This window comes from Pelophylax lessonae, assembly GCF_965119305.1.
Source record: "Pelophylax lessonae genome assembly, chromosome: 3".
Lineage (NCBI taxonomy): Eukaryota > Metazoa > Chordata > Amphibia > Anura > Ranidae > Pelophylax > Pelophylax lessonae.
In genome coordinates this window covers 495,912,754-495,925,373 of record NC_138770.1, presented here as the reverse complement: position 1 = coordinate 495,925,373, position 12,620 = coordinate 495,912,754, and the positions used below count along the sequence as shown (strand labels likewise).

Sequence of the window (12,620 nt, the reverse complement as noted above, 5' to 3'; positions counted from 1 at the left end):
GCCACGAACTGGTAGTGATCCTCCGCAATGGCAAATCGAAGGTACCTCTGGTGACCCCCGAAAATGGGGATGTGAAGATACGCATCCTTCAAATCGATGGAGGCCATGAATTCCCCCGGAACCAGGGCAGCCACCACCGACCGCAGGGATTCCATGCGGAACTTGCGAACCCGCACAGAGCGGTTCAGAGCCTTCAAGTCCAGAATTGGACGAACCTTGCCCTCCTTTCTGGGCACGGTGAACAGATTGGAATAAAACCCCCGAAATCTGTCCCGATGAGGCACCGGAACCACCACTCCCTGAGCCCTCAGGTCCCGCACCGCCAGGTGTAGGTCCCGCAAACGCTCTGGAGACAGTTGAAGATTTGAGGGAAAAAATCTGCTCTCCGGCCGAGAGAGAAACTCGATCTTGTAACCAGATCGAACGATCTCCTGAACCCATCTGTCCCGCACACAGGCCAACCAGGGCTGAAGAAAACCGAGCAAGCGTCCCCCCACCCCAAAACTGGGTGAGGGCGCCCCTTCAGGCCGCACTGTTATGGGCTGCGGATCCGGATTGACCGGACTTCTGTTTCCCAGACCAGGGCTTCTCCTGAGAGCCTTGACCTTTGAACGGCTTGCCCTTGTAGTGCGGCCGAAAGGCACGAAAGGACCCCTGAGGGGGCCGAAAATTAGCATGCTTCTTCCCAGAAGCCCCCTTAGCCTTGGGGAAATGGGGCAAGAGAGTGCTCTTACCACCGGTGATCCCCTTAATCAACACATCCAAGGACTCCCCAAAAAGGCGAGACCCATCATAAGGCAGATTGGCTAAGGTCTTACGTGAAGACTGGTCCACCCACCAACATTTCAACCAAACCAGGCGGCGAGACAACACCGCCACGCTGTGCACACGTGCAGCCAACGGAACCAGGTCCAGGTCCGCATCACACAGATACATGACACCCTGGTGGATTTGATCCACCATATCCAGGGTCGCCGGCGAGGCCGAATCGGCCACTAGGTCGCGCCTAAGCATCTGTGTCCAACTTGCGATCGCCTGGGCCGCCATGAGAGAAGCAAACAGAGCCTTAAGCATAGAACCCGTAACAGAATAAGTATGACGGGCAAGAGACTCCAATCTCCTATCCGTGGCATCACGGAACACAGGGGAAACCTCTGCAGGAATCGCAGTGGATTTGTTTAAAAACGCAATTGCGTGATCCACTGGGGGAGGCACACACCACCTTTCATCAGTGGAAGGCGAGAAAGGATAACGCAGCTTGAACCTACTTGGTACAGCAAAAGGTTTGCGCAGATTGCGCCATTGTTCCTTAACAGCGCGCTGAAAATCATCATTGCAGGGAAAAACATGCGGCGTCCTGCGTTTTCTCTGCGTCCCATAAGCCGCCAAGGCAGCGGGGGGACACACTTCATCCTGCAAACGCAGCGTTTGCTTTATGGAAGCAATCAATTCATCCATGATTGCAAGCTCTTCAGGCGAGCCAGGGGGAGAATTATCAACCCCTTCAACTTCAGCCTCCACCTCGGACCCCACTAGATCCAGGGAGGAGCGGGACCCCGATAAGGAGGCCCCCGCCATAACAGCCCCATCACCTTCACCCTCAGAATCAGAGGAAAGAGCATCTCTGGGTCTTTTAGTAGATTGAGCAGCCACCAGCATCTGCACCTGAGCAGCAAGGCCAGCCACAATAGTGGCTAAATCCCCCCCTGGGGGGGAAACAGCGGTCCCCTGGCTTTCCACCAAGGCGGTAGGAAATTTGCCCTCCTGAGAATCCATTGCCCCTATAACAAATGCCGGATAATAAAGGGTTAACTGCCCCTTTAATCAAGCGCGGCGAGCGCAGCCCACCGCACCACACACAAGCACAATGAGACCCCCACAGGGAATATTAAACTTAACACAGGCAATGGATAGCAAGAACAGAAGGATAAAACCTGAGGAGACCCTCGCCGCTGCTGCTGCCTCGATCGGTGTTCCTGGAGAAGAGGAAGTGATGCTGCCAGGGCGCTCTATGAAAGCCCATGGGAGGCTACAAGAAAATGGCCGCCATGCATGTAGAACATGCGGCCGGAGCGAGTGTAGGCAAAATGGCGCCGTTTGGCGCCGAAACCGCCGCTCCACAGTACAGTAATGCACACATGTCATCCATGTATAAAAACACATGTCAGATCGCCGCAGCGATCGCTGTATAATGCCCAAACATGCCACAAAACATGCCCCACAACACACAGCTTCTCACACTGACAAGGCTGACACACACAGTGTCACACAGCTCCCCCCCCCCCCCCTTGCAGCCCACAGCATGCAGCCGAGAGATAGGGAGACAAACAGTGTGAATAGAGGCAGGTTACACAGTCCCAGACTGACACCCCCCCAGACAGACAGGTCCCCACATAAATACACTTACCTCACATGGCGTGGGGGACCCGCACAGGCGAACAAGCCGCTGCACATGAGGCAGGGAGAGTCGCATACAAGACGCACAGAATGGGGGTTAAGAAACCGCACAGCGTCCAGTGAGGTAGCCACCTCACCAATCATCCCTGCACCGAACAGGGATGGGTCGTTCACTGTGCCAGGAGCGTTACCTGGCTGAACGATCGATGGCAGGCTGGGAAGCCACTGACCCACGACCTGCGACCAGGGGGATCAGCCCGAGACCCAGCCCGCATGATCCTCTTCATCCGAAGAACTAACGCTGACAAAAAGAACAGCTAGGTAAAGGTAGAGAGAAAACTCAAACAAAAATTCAAAAAAGAAGAAAGAGTCTGGGGCAGAAAGCCCCAGCACAGAGAGAGCCAGCCACTCCTGACAAGCTAGACATTAAAACTGAGATATGGTTGCAGGAAGTAGGAGGGTATTGACTGAGGGGACCACCCCTTGAGGGTGGGATATGTTAAAAGCTTTAATGTTAACATATTCTGTTGCCTAGCTACTCCTTCGGAGCAAAGTCTAATACCCCATATGTGACGAATATGAAGAGGCGGCGACTGTCGGAGGACGTAAGAGAAATAAGATTTCCTCGCACGATAATAAATCTTCCTAGAAGTCACCTTCATAGCCTTCAACTGGGTAGAAATCACAGATTCAGAGAAACCCCTATCTCTCAACACCTGCCCTTCAACAGCCCTGCTGTTAAAGCCAGCAACCATAAAGCAGGAAAAAAGATCGGTCCCTGGGACAGCAGATTCTCCCTCAGAGGAAGTCTCTACGGAGGATTGGCGACCAATTTTACTAGGCCTTTTTACCAAGACCGACAAGGCCAGTCTGGGGCCACCAGAAAGACCGGAATTCCTTCCACTGCCACCCTGCCGAGAAGCCTTGGCAAGAGTTTTATTGGAGGGAACGCATAGATCAGCCGATACTGGCTCCAAGGAGGCGTCTGTGGCGTCGGCCAGAAGATCCCGAGACCTGGCCACAAACCTCTGGATTTTTTTGTTGAGGCGAGATGCAAACAGGTATACCTCCGGAGTTCCCCACCGGACACATAGGAGATGAAACACTTCTGGATGAGGGGATCATTCCCCTTGATCAAGCACCGGACAACTCAGGTAATCCGCTTGTCAATTCTCCACACCCGGAATGTGAACTGCGGAAAGAGCCGGAACATTGTCTTCCGCCCATACCAGAATCTCGGCCACATCCTTGGCTGCCAGGACATTCTTGGTGCCCCCTCGATGATTGATGTAAACCACAGCCGTGGCATTGTCCGATTGGATGCAAACCAGAGAACCGCGTAGCCGATTCATCCATTGGATCAGGCAAGGCTTGATTGCTCTAAGCTCCAGAATATTGATTGGCAAGGAAGACTCCTCCGTTGACCAGGTCCCCTGGGCATAGAGCTTCCCCAACACTCCACCTTAGCCTGACATGCTGGTATCCGTGGTGACCATGGTCCAAACCCGTGGTAGGAAGGACTTGCCCTGACACAATGCTGGCGACTGGATCCACCAGGATAGAGCAGACCTCGTGAGTTGGCTCAAGCGTATCATTTTATCTTAAGACTGTGGATCCCTGTTCCATTTGGCAAGCATCTCTTTTCGCAGAGGTCTCGAGTGAGACTGAGCAAACGGAACTGCCTCAAAAGGTTGATACCATCAGATCCAGGGCTCTCATGCTAGTCTGTAGTGAGGACAGATCGGTTTCCAACAGCAACCGGATCGCTCCCTGCAACTTCTGAAGTTTTTCCAGGGGAAGAAAGACCCTCGCCAAGGCGGAATCTAGAGTCAGCTCCAGATAATGCAACCTCACTAAAGGCGTCAGAGCAAAAAATTAAAATTAAATTGATAGTCCACCAGATTTCCTGAAGGGTCTGAACCGTAATTTACAGGTCGCCCAACAGAGCCGAGTGAGAGCCCGCTCTCAATAGGAGATCATCCAGATATCCCAGGATCGTAATCGCTTTTTGGCGCAACAAGTCCAATAGCGGGGCCAGTACCTTGGTAAAGACTCTGGGAGCGGAGGCGAGACCAAAGGGTAACGCCACAAATTTAAATTGCTCCTCCCTGGTGTCCCCCGTAGATGAGGGATGTGTAGATACGCATCTTTGATATCAATGGAGGCCAGAAAATCCCCCCCCATTTAAAGACGCTACCACCGACCAAATGGATTCAATTCAAAACTTCTGCAACCACACAAAGCGGTTCAGAGCCTTGAGATCCAGGATTGGACGCACCTTGCTCTCTTTTCTGGGCACCATGAACAGGTATGAATAGAAACCTTGAAAGCCTTCCTGCAGAGGAACCGGCACAATCACTCCTTGAGCACATAGATCCTGCACTGCGTCTCAGAGATCCTTCAAACGATCCAGAGACAGGCGAAGATTTGACTGAAAGAACCTGTCCACCGGCCAGGACCGAAATTCGATCTTGTATTAAGAACAAATCAGTTCGTGAACCCATTTGTCTTGAATGAAGGAAGTCCAGGGTTCCTGAAAGAAGCGCAGACGTCCCCCCACCCCAGAAACGGGCGAGGGCGCCACTTCATGCTGAAGAGGACTTGTCCGCAGAACCGGACTGGCTGGTCTTGCCTAACCATGGCTTCTTAGCCCCTTCAGAAGCCCTGAATGGCTTACTTTTTTCTTGCGCCCCTGAGGCACGAAAAAATAGTCTATGAGGGGTGAAAGAAGGCTACGGGGTGCCTTACCTTTGGAGGATTGAGGAAGAAGAGTACTTTTCCCACCAGTTAGACCTTTGATGAACTTATCCAGCGAGCCGCCAAATAATCGCTCTCCCAGGAAAGGGAGATCTGTTCAGGCATTCTCGAAAGCCTGGTCTGACGACCGGGTCTTTAACCACACCATGGGTCTTATGGCAATCCCCAAAGCCGATACTCTGGCCACCAGAGAAGCCGCATCCAAGGACGCATCACACAGGAACACCAGGGCCTAACTATGGGGAGACCATAAGTTTTATCACCTCCAGGGAAACTAAGTCAGCATCCAGGTTCCCCTTAAAAAGCTTAACCCATTCCGTAACCGTCTGACACCAAAACAGACACAAAAATCGGTTTCAGGGTTAAACCCGCCAACACATGAAGATGGCGGGAAAGGGATTTCACCCGCCTGTCCACCGGGTCCGTAAACACAAGGGAAATTTTCCACAGGCACTATAGTAGATTTGTTCAACCTGGATACAGGATGATCCACCGTAGGCTGTACCGTCCAACGGTTAAAAACTGTCTCAGCAAAAAGGCATAAAAGTGTTTAAAGCGCTTAGGCACTACTAGCGCGTGCTTGATGCGCCGCCATTGTTCATCAACAAGATCATGAAAATTCTCGGGACAAGGGAAAACCTTGCTCGATTTTTGGGTTTTGCGAGACTCAAAAGGACACCCGTGTCCCTGCCAGTGTGGGCTCATCTGCCATTTTTAAAGTTTCCCTTAATGAAACAATCAGGGCTTCCACCAAAGCGCGTTCCCATGCTGCAGCTTTAGAGGACAGGTCCTCTTCACCATCCGATGGAGAGGACAGTGATCCCTCAAGGAAAGGGGCGTCCGTGCAACCATATCAGCCTCTGAATCACCCATGACAGTGAAGGCGAAGGCAGTGGTCATTTTCGGCTATTAACCTTTTTTATCACAAAATAGACCTTGGTCGCCAGGCTTTCCAGTGCTGCTGAAATCGCGGCCAGCGACTGCGATCTGGAAGGTCCAGTATTCACACTAAGGGGGTCTGAGAGTGAAACCACTGCCTGGGACTCCATAATTAGTTCAAAAGAAAACAGCTGTATTGTCTCTTTAAGAGCGCTGAGCGCGGTCCCCACCGCTGATCAGCGCGGTATGTGGTGGAGTCCTCAAATATATGCAGATAGCAGAGTGCGCAGGGATATGCCCACAGAGACCCCAGTACTTTACCACCTCTATGAGGAACCTCCAGTGCTGATCTGTGCAGCAGGAAAGTGAAAGTCACAGGATAGGACTTCAGCCTGGATAGAATGTGAAAGGTCCCGCTGCCTGTGTAGCTCCATAAGGCTACACAAAAATGGCTGCCAATGCAAGTCAATGGGAAGTACAGGGAAAATGGCTGCACCATGCAGGCCAATGAGGAGAAATTCTCCTATGCCCACACTAAAGATGGCTGCCCCCACGGCATGTCGTGCGGTCAGGGGACCCCAAATTGGAGGCCACAGTGGATCTACAGCAAGACACAGCAGGAAAGGGTACCAATTTCACCCCCCCCCCCCCCCCAGGATGCCAGGCGCTGCAGCAATAGCGCCCCACCCAGGTAAAAGCTGCAATAAGGGCAGGGGGCAGGGGAGGGGTGCAAGGCACAGGGCCAGGAATCCTGACAGGCCAAGGGGATCTTTTAGGATGTACTAGGTCCTATCATCCCCAGGAGTGGGCCCACGTCCCCGTCCCCCCAGACCACTAAGGGATAAGGGGGGGGGGGGCTGCATTTACTCACTATACCATGGATCGGGTGGGCTCCGCTCCAGATAGACCACCTCCCACCCGGAGTAGGGCTGCTGCCAGCCGAGAGGTACGCTGCGACTCAGGGCGTTCCAGGTCGTCGCGTCCCAGCGAGACATTTACTCGCAGGCTCGTCCCCATCCAAAACAGGGCTCTGTCGTGGTGAGGCCTAGTACAGGACTATAACCTGCTCACACTCGTAAGCCATACTGGGAGACCTTAGGGATCTAGATTATCCAGTGAGAAACCTCAGCCGGCAATTGCTTGCAGTTCACCAGGAGGAATCCCCATGAACACTAACTAGCAGAAGTGAGAAAGAAAAGAGCTGCGTCTGTCATTGGACGATAGAGAAATCCCATTTTCTCTTTCATTTATCGATGGACACAGCTCCTCATCTTAAAGTGGAGCTCCGGCCTGAAAAATTTTTTTTAGATAAAAATACCCCCGGGACAGTCAGGGCTAGTGCATTTCAGCAATGATGGCCTCTGAACTGTCCCCGGGTTCACTTACCTTTTAGAAGAAATACTTGAAAATTTCTTGTCCAGCGCTGCCATCTCAGGTGTGGGCAGCTGAAGCCAGGGCATCCGCTTCGGTCCCAGAATGCCCTGCACTGGCCCAGCTCGTCAGTTCCAGCGCAGGTGCGTCATTATTTTTCTTTAAAAACAAGGTAAGTGAATAAAAAAAAAAATAATTATCCAATTGTTTTACAGGAAATTAAAAGCAAGCGGACTGGGGGAAAAACATTTTCAGGGTGGAACTCCGCTTTAACCATTGGGATGTCCCAAAACAGTGTTAAACATGAGGGGTGGGAACAGCGAAAAAGAAATTCCCAAGGCTGACTATAGCCAACCAGGTAAACAGGAGCTCAACCAAAACAACTGGAGCTCACCTGAAAAAAATACACCCTCAAAGAGAACCAGGTCCTTTAAACTGCAGCCTGCAAAACCTTGTGGCAAAAGAAAGCATCTGCAGATGCCAACATATCCACACATCCATAGAACTTTGTTTAAGTGTGCACCGACGACCAGGTGCCCGTCTTGCAAACCTGAGTCACTGGCGCCTAATGACGGTAGGCCCAGGAGGCACTGAGCGCTCGAGTAGAGTGAGCCTGAATCACCGTTTGTCTGATCCATCTGGAAATAGTCACAGAGGAAGCGCACAACCATTTCCAAGGCCCATCTGTAAGCACAAATCGGGAGTCTGATTTCCTAAAAGACACTGTAGCTGCCAGGTACAACAATTTAGACAAGTGCATCCAGTTCAACCAATAATTTTATTTTCATACATCATGGGACACAGAGCCATAAATCATAACATATGGGTTATATAGCAACCTTTAGGTGAAGGACACTGGCAACCAATCAGAATTGATGCTTCCCTATATAACCCCTACCACACAGGAAGTACCTCCGATTTTTCGCCAAAATTTTCACCGTGCACCATACCACACGCCATTCATCGTACCATTTCCACAGTACACTAAGACATTTGTTGATATTTTTGTTGAATAAATAACTGAAATGGACAAATTTTCTTGTTTTTATTCAAGCAGATCACCTTTATTTGAAGGCACGGTTTGAATAAAGATCTAAAGTTCTCCTATTTAAATATGTTAAAAAAGTAAACAATTTTCAAAGGGGTGTACTCACTTTTTCACGACTGTATATTATTCAGTTTTTGGGAAGCTCCAGAGAAGAAATATAACTTTGATATGTGACAGAAAACGTTTAGAAATTACCGTTTCAGGCTCCACCTTGTCCGGTTTAGGTTCTCGATTTTGTAAGGACATCAATGCCATTTTGGCTGCAATATTAACAGCTGTTCTTTTCTTTTTATCTTCTCCTTCCCCAACCTTTTCATTGTTGACAAAAACATGATACGTGAATCTAAAAGTTAAAAAGACAAAACACATTTAAGAAATCAGCAAAAATCCAACCATGGCCGATACTGAAACAAATGATATTACCATACATAAATTACCATACAAAAGATAGAGGCAAGTAACAGGAGCTTAGTTGTTGCATATTTTTCTGCACTATGTTCCAGATCAAGATATTGTAGCATAAAGAGACCCCAGATCTCTTCATAAAGAGGACCTTTCAGAGTCTATGTGATCACAAGGCACTTTGTTCATCCATCGTTATAGCAATAGCCTTGATTTTTTATTTTTTTTTTAAAAGACTGTAAACATTTTCAAAAAAATGCACATGTAAACAGCGATTACTTCACACACGCCTATCATTAGCTTTTATAGTTTGCTAAAAAATTGGGTATTAAATTTGTTTTTGTGCATTAAAATGAATAAAAGTGTATTTTTTTCAAAAAATTTGCATTTGAAAAACTGCTGTGCAAATATCCACTGCACAAAACAGAGTGGGGCTGAGCGGCGCTCAGCCATTCATAGGCAGCCTGATGACGTCACAATCTCCACCTCCGCCAATCAGAGGAAGCTTTGTATTCATCCTCAGAATACAAAGCTGCTTATCAATGGCTGAGCGCACTCATACCCACTTCGTTTTGTTCCAGGTGTGATACAAGTAGCCTCACAGCCGGAAACCAGCACTGCGTACTGTATGTAGCTTCAGCTACATACAACGCTTAGAGTCAATGCAGCAGCTCGTAAAGGAGATAGTTTGTTTGGGCCAGCCTGGTTCAAACAAACTATTTAAAGTGACAGGAAACCTGGAGGAACTTGGGATGTATTGAAAAACACCACTGAAAAGCTACATTTGATTCAATAAAAATATTTTTTACCTTTTATCATGAGATGGACCAGTTGAAAATGCCTCTTCAAATGTACAAGTTAGGTCCCATTTGTTGCAATAGGCTATAAGCTGTCCTTTAAAATTCTGTTCTCCCATTGTTAAGTCCTGAAAAATATATACACAAAATTAAATTTACCACACATTTTCACAGGAAAAAACAATTGACTTATAGAATGGGGAAGGGGTTGGTTATTAGGCCAGAATGCACAACTTTAAGCAGTGCTTCACAACTACACAGACACTGCTTGCCCAGGGACTACCCGGTTTAGTGCCCGAATTTCATTCTTGCTGAGTGGATTGACATGTACCAAATATTACATTACAGGTAGCTTTTTCTTGGAATTCAACATCTATGTCACAAGAAAATAGTCTGTTATTCTTATTAGCTTTTTAGTTGTGTACATCCCTAAATGGTGAAAGAATCTTTTTGCTAATTTTGGGATCCCCGAAAAACAACATAGCCAGGTCTCTTGCCACACTTATCTTAAGTGAAACTAAGAAGTACGGCTTGGTCAAGGGCCAACCCTTTAGACTGTTGACTAGAAAATTAAAGCAGCAGCAACGTTTTATTCCCTGGAATTCAATAAAGTGGTTATAAAGCCTAAACATTTTTTGCTTTAATGCATTCCTTGCATTAGGGTAAAAAATGTTTAGGCATTAGCATCCCCCCTCACCCCCCCCCCCCCCTTTTACTTACCTAAGCCCTCATTCAAACTATTGACTCCCAGTGCTGTCAATTAAAGCCAGTGACGAGAGAGTGGGGGGCAAAACTAAGACTAAAAATTCAGAACGGTTTTCTGACTGACACATTTATGGAACCGGGGAGGCAGTCCCTTTGTGGCCCACAAGGGACCACGCATGCACACACTAGGCGGGACACAGAAAGCAAGACATCTATAATAATAATAATTTTATATATATATATATATATTTGTCCATGTATATGTGCACACAAGGGTTAATGTGTCAGAAGCAGTGCTGTGAAGTGATCTAAGCTTACCAAATGTGAGATGGTATGCAAATGCGAATTCTGGCAAAGTACTGAGCCAATAGGAGGTCTGACAAAATATGACAGAAAACTGTGCGAATGTATCTGGGTCTGGTACTATACAGTTTTCATATTTTATCAGACCTCCTTTTTTTAATTAAGATGTGTCTTGCTTTCTGTGTCTCTCCCCCCCGCATAATGCACACGTAGTCCCTTGTGGGCAATAAAAGGGACTTCCTCCCTGATTCCATAAATATGTTAGCCGGAATACAGTTCTTAAATTTGAGTCCAAGTTTGCTCTGGTTATTGCTCAATATCCCCACCTTAATATCTTACTAACAAGTGATGGCATCCTAAATGTGGGATCAAGGGTGTGTGGCTGTCTCTTTAAAATAAAAGTGGTTATACCACCTCAAAATTGGAAAAACCTTTACATATTGTTTTTTTCCAATCTTCCCACCTTGTAAAGATATGACATTTATTGTATAACCAAAAAGGAAATTAGTACATGCATACTGTTATAATGTTACAATGTATTCTCTATACCAATATGTTTTTAATCTACATGTCCTAATCACCCTAATGAAGATTTTTTAGTATAAATCGAAATGCGTTGGGACCTTCTAAGCAGGAATCGGTTTCGGAAATTCCGTCATATTAGCCTGCGTTGTTTCAGGACATTGATTGTATTAATTGGAGTTACCGATACTGGAGCTCATATTTTAAAACTTTGGTTTTAATAATGTATTTTAATATTTGTACTAATAAAATAATTATTTTACATTCCTCGTGTAATTAATTAAAGTGGATGTAAACCCCATTCACGAAATTTGACCTGGGTACACATATCTGTAGTGTTTACTTCTCTCTCTACAAAGTCCTAAGTCCAGTTTTTTTCTACTGCTCAGTTCCTCTGTTATCAGCATGATAATTTCTGACAAGTTCTCCAACACAGGAGATAAAAGCAACTGGAAATTTGTGTCACGGTGGGTGCAAAGAGATAGTTTAGCAGAGAGCTGGTCTAGCATGTTTCTTCCTTCCTCTGTCTACATGAAGAAGGAGGGGGGGTGTGCCTTTCCTCCAATCAGCTGTCACACAGTGTATGCCAAGACTCCACACCCAATGCTAAAACAGGAAAAAAAAAATTCGAACACAATGTTCACGTTCTAAACAGTGTAGAAAGCTGAAGATATCCAAAATAAAACTTACGTAGGGAGATTTGTTAATCTCTGTGTATCATCTGAGGCTGTTCACTTCACTGGGTATATGTAAAGGTTCCACTTTAATGTGTTTACTGTACTAAAGCCCTTGGAAAAATGTCTTTGTATTTAAGCCAAACAGTGTGAGCAGCCTTTTTTATATGAAGGCCTAGGGGCTCCATCTTGTCATATAGTGCAGAACTAGGTGCAGGAATTTATAATACGGCCATAACAGCAGAGCGTTTTTTGCAAATGTTTTATTAAATGGTCCTGATTAAGTTGAAAATAAGAGACCAGATTGTTCCCATACAGGACCAAAAAGGGTTCCTTGCAGCATAAAGCTCCCAGTTCAGACTCATCTAGCAGAGGTGGTAGCAACAAGCTACTTTGAGAGTCTGAGCAAAGAAATGTTTCAGATTCAAAATAGGTCTTCTGAGGCATCAAAAGGACCAAATTTAATTTCCACAGAGGTAGAGGCAATTTGGCCAAGACAACCACAAGGAAAACCACTTGCATAAAAATGTTCATTGGAGAGTGGAAAGCCAACAGCCTTTGGAAAATAAGGGCAAGAGCAGAGGTCTGCCCCTTAAAAAAAGGTACTAAGGGCCAAACATTGGTCCAGACCAAACTGCAGAAAATATATATATTTTAGCAGAGACCCTAGAGAATAAAATGGCAATCGTTGCAATTTTTTATTGTCACAATGTATTTGCCCAGCAGTCTTTTAAACGCAATTTTTTGAGGAAAAATACACTTTAA

At 46.9% G+C, this 12,620-nt stretch overlaps 1 protein-coding gene across 1 annotated transcript in view; it reads right to left on the bottom strand.

Moving 5' to 3' along the window:
* Positions 1 to 9,774, bottom strand: part of LOC309549718 (interferon-induced, double-stranded RNA-activated protein kinase-like) — a 363,835-nt gene extending 354,061 nt beyond the window's left edge. The window contains exons 1-2 of the mRNA XM_082250192.1: positions 9,664 to 9,774; positions 8,648 to 8,795 (exon numbers count right to left, since the gene is read on the bottom strand). Coding sequence (XP_082106318.1) covers positions 8,648 to 8,795; positions 9,664 to 9,770 — 255 coding nt within the window. The 5' untranslated portion in view covers positions 9,771 to 9,774. The remainder of the gene's footprint in view (positions 1 to 8,647; positions 8,796 to 9,663) is intronic.
* Positions 9,775 to 12,620: the final 2,846 nt, after the last annotated feature.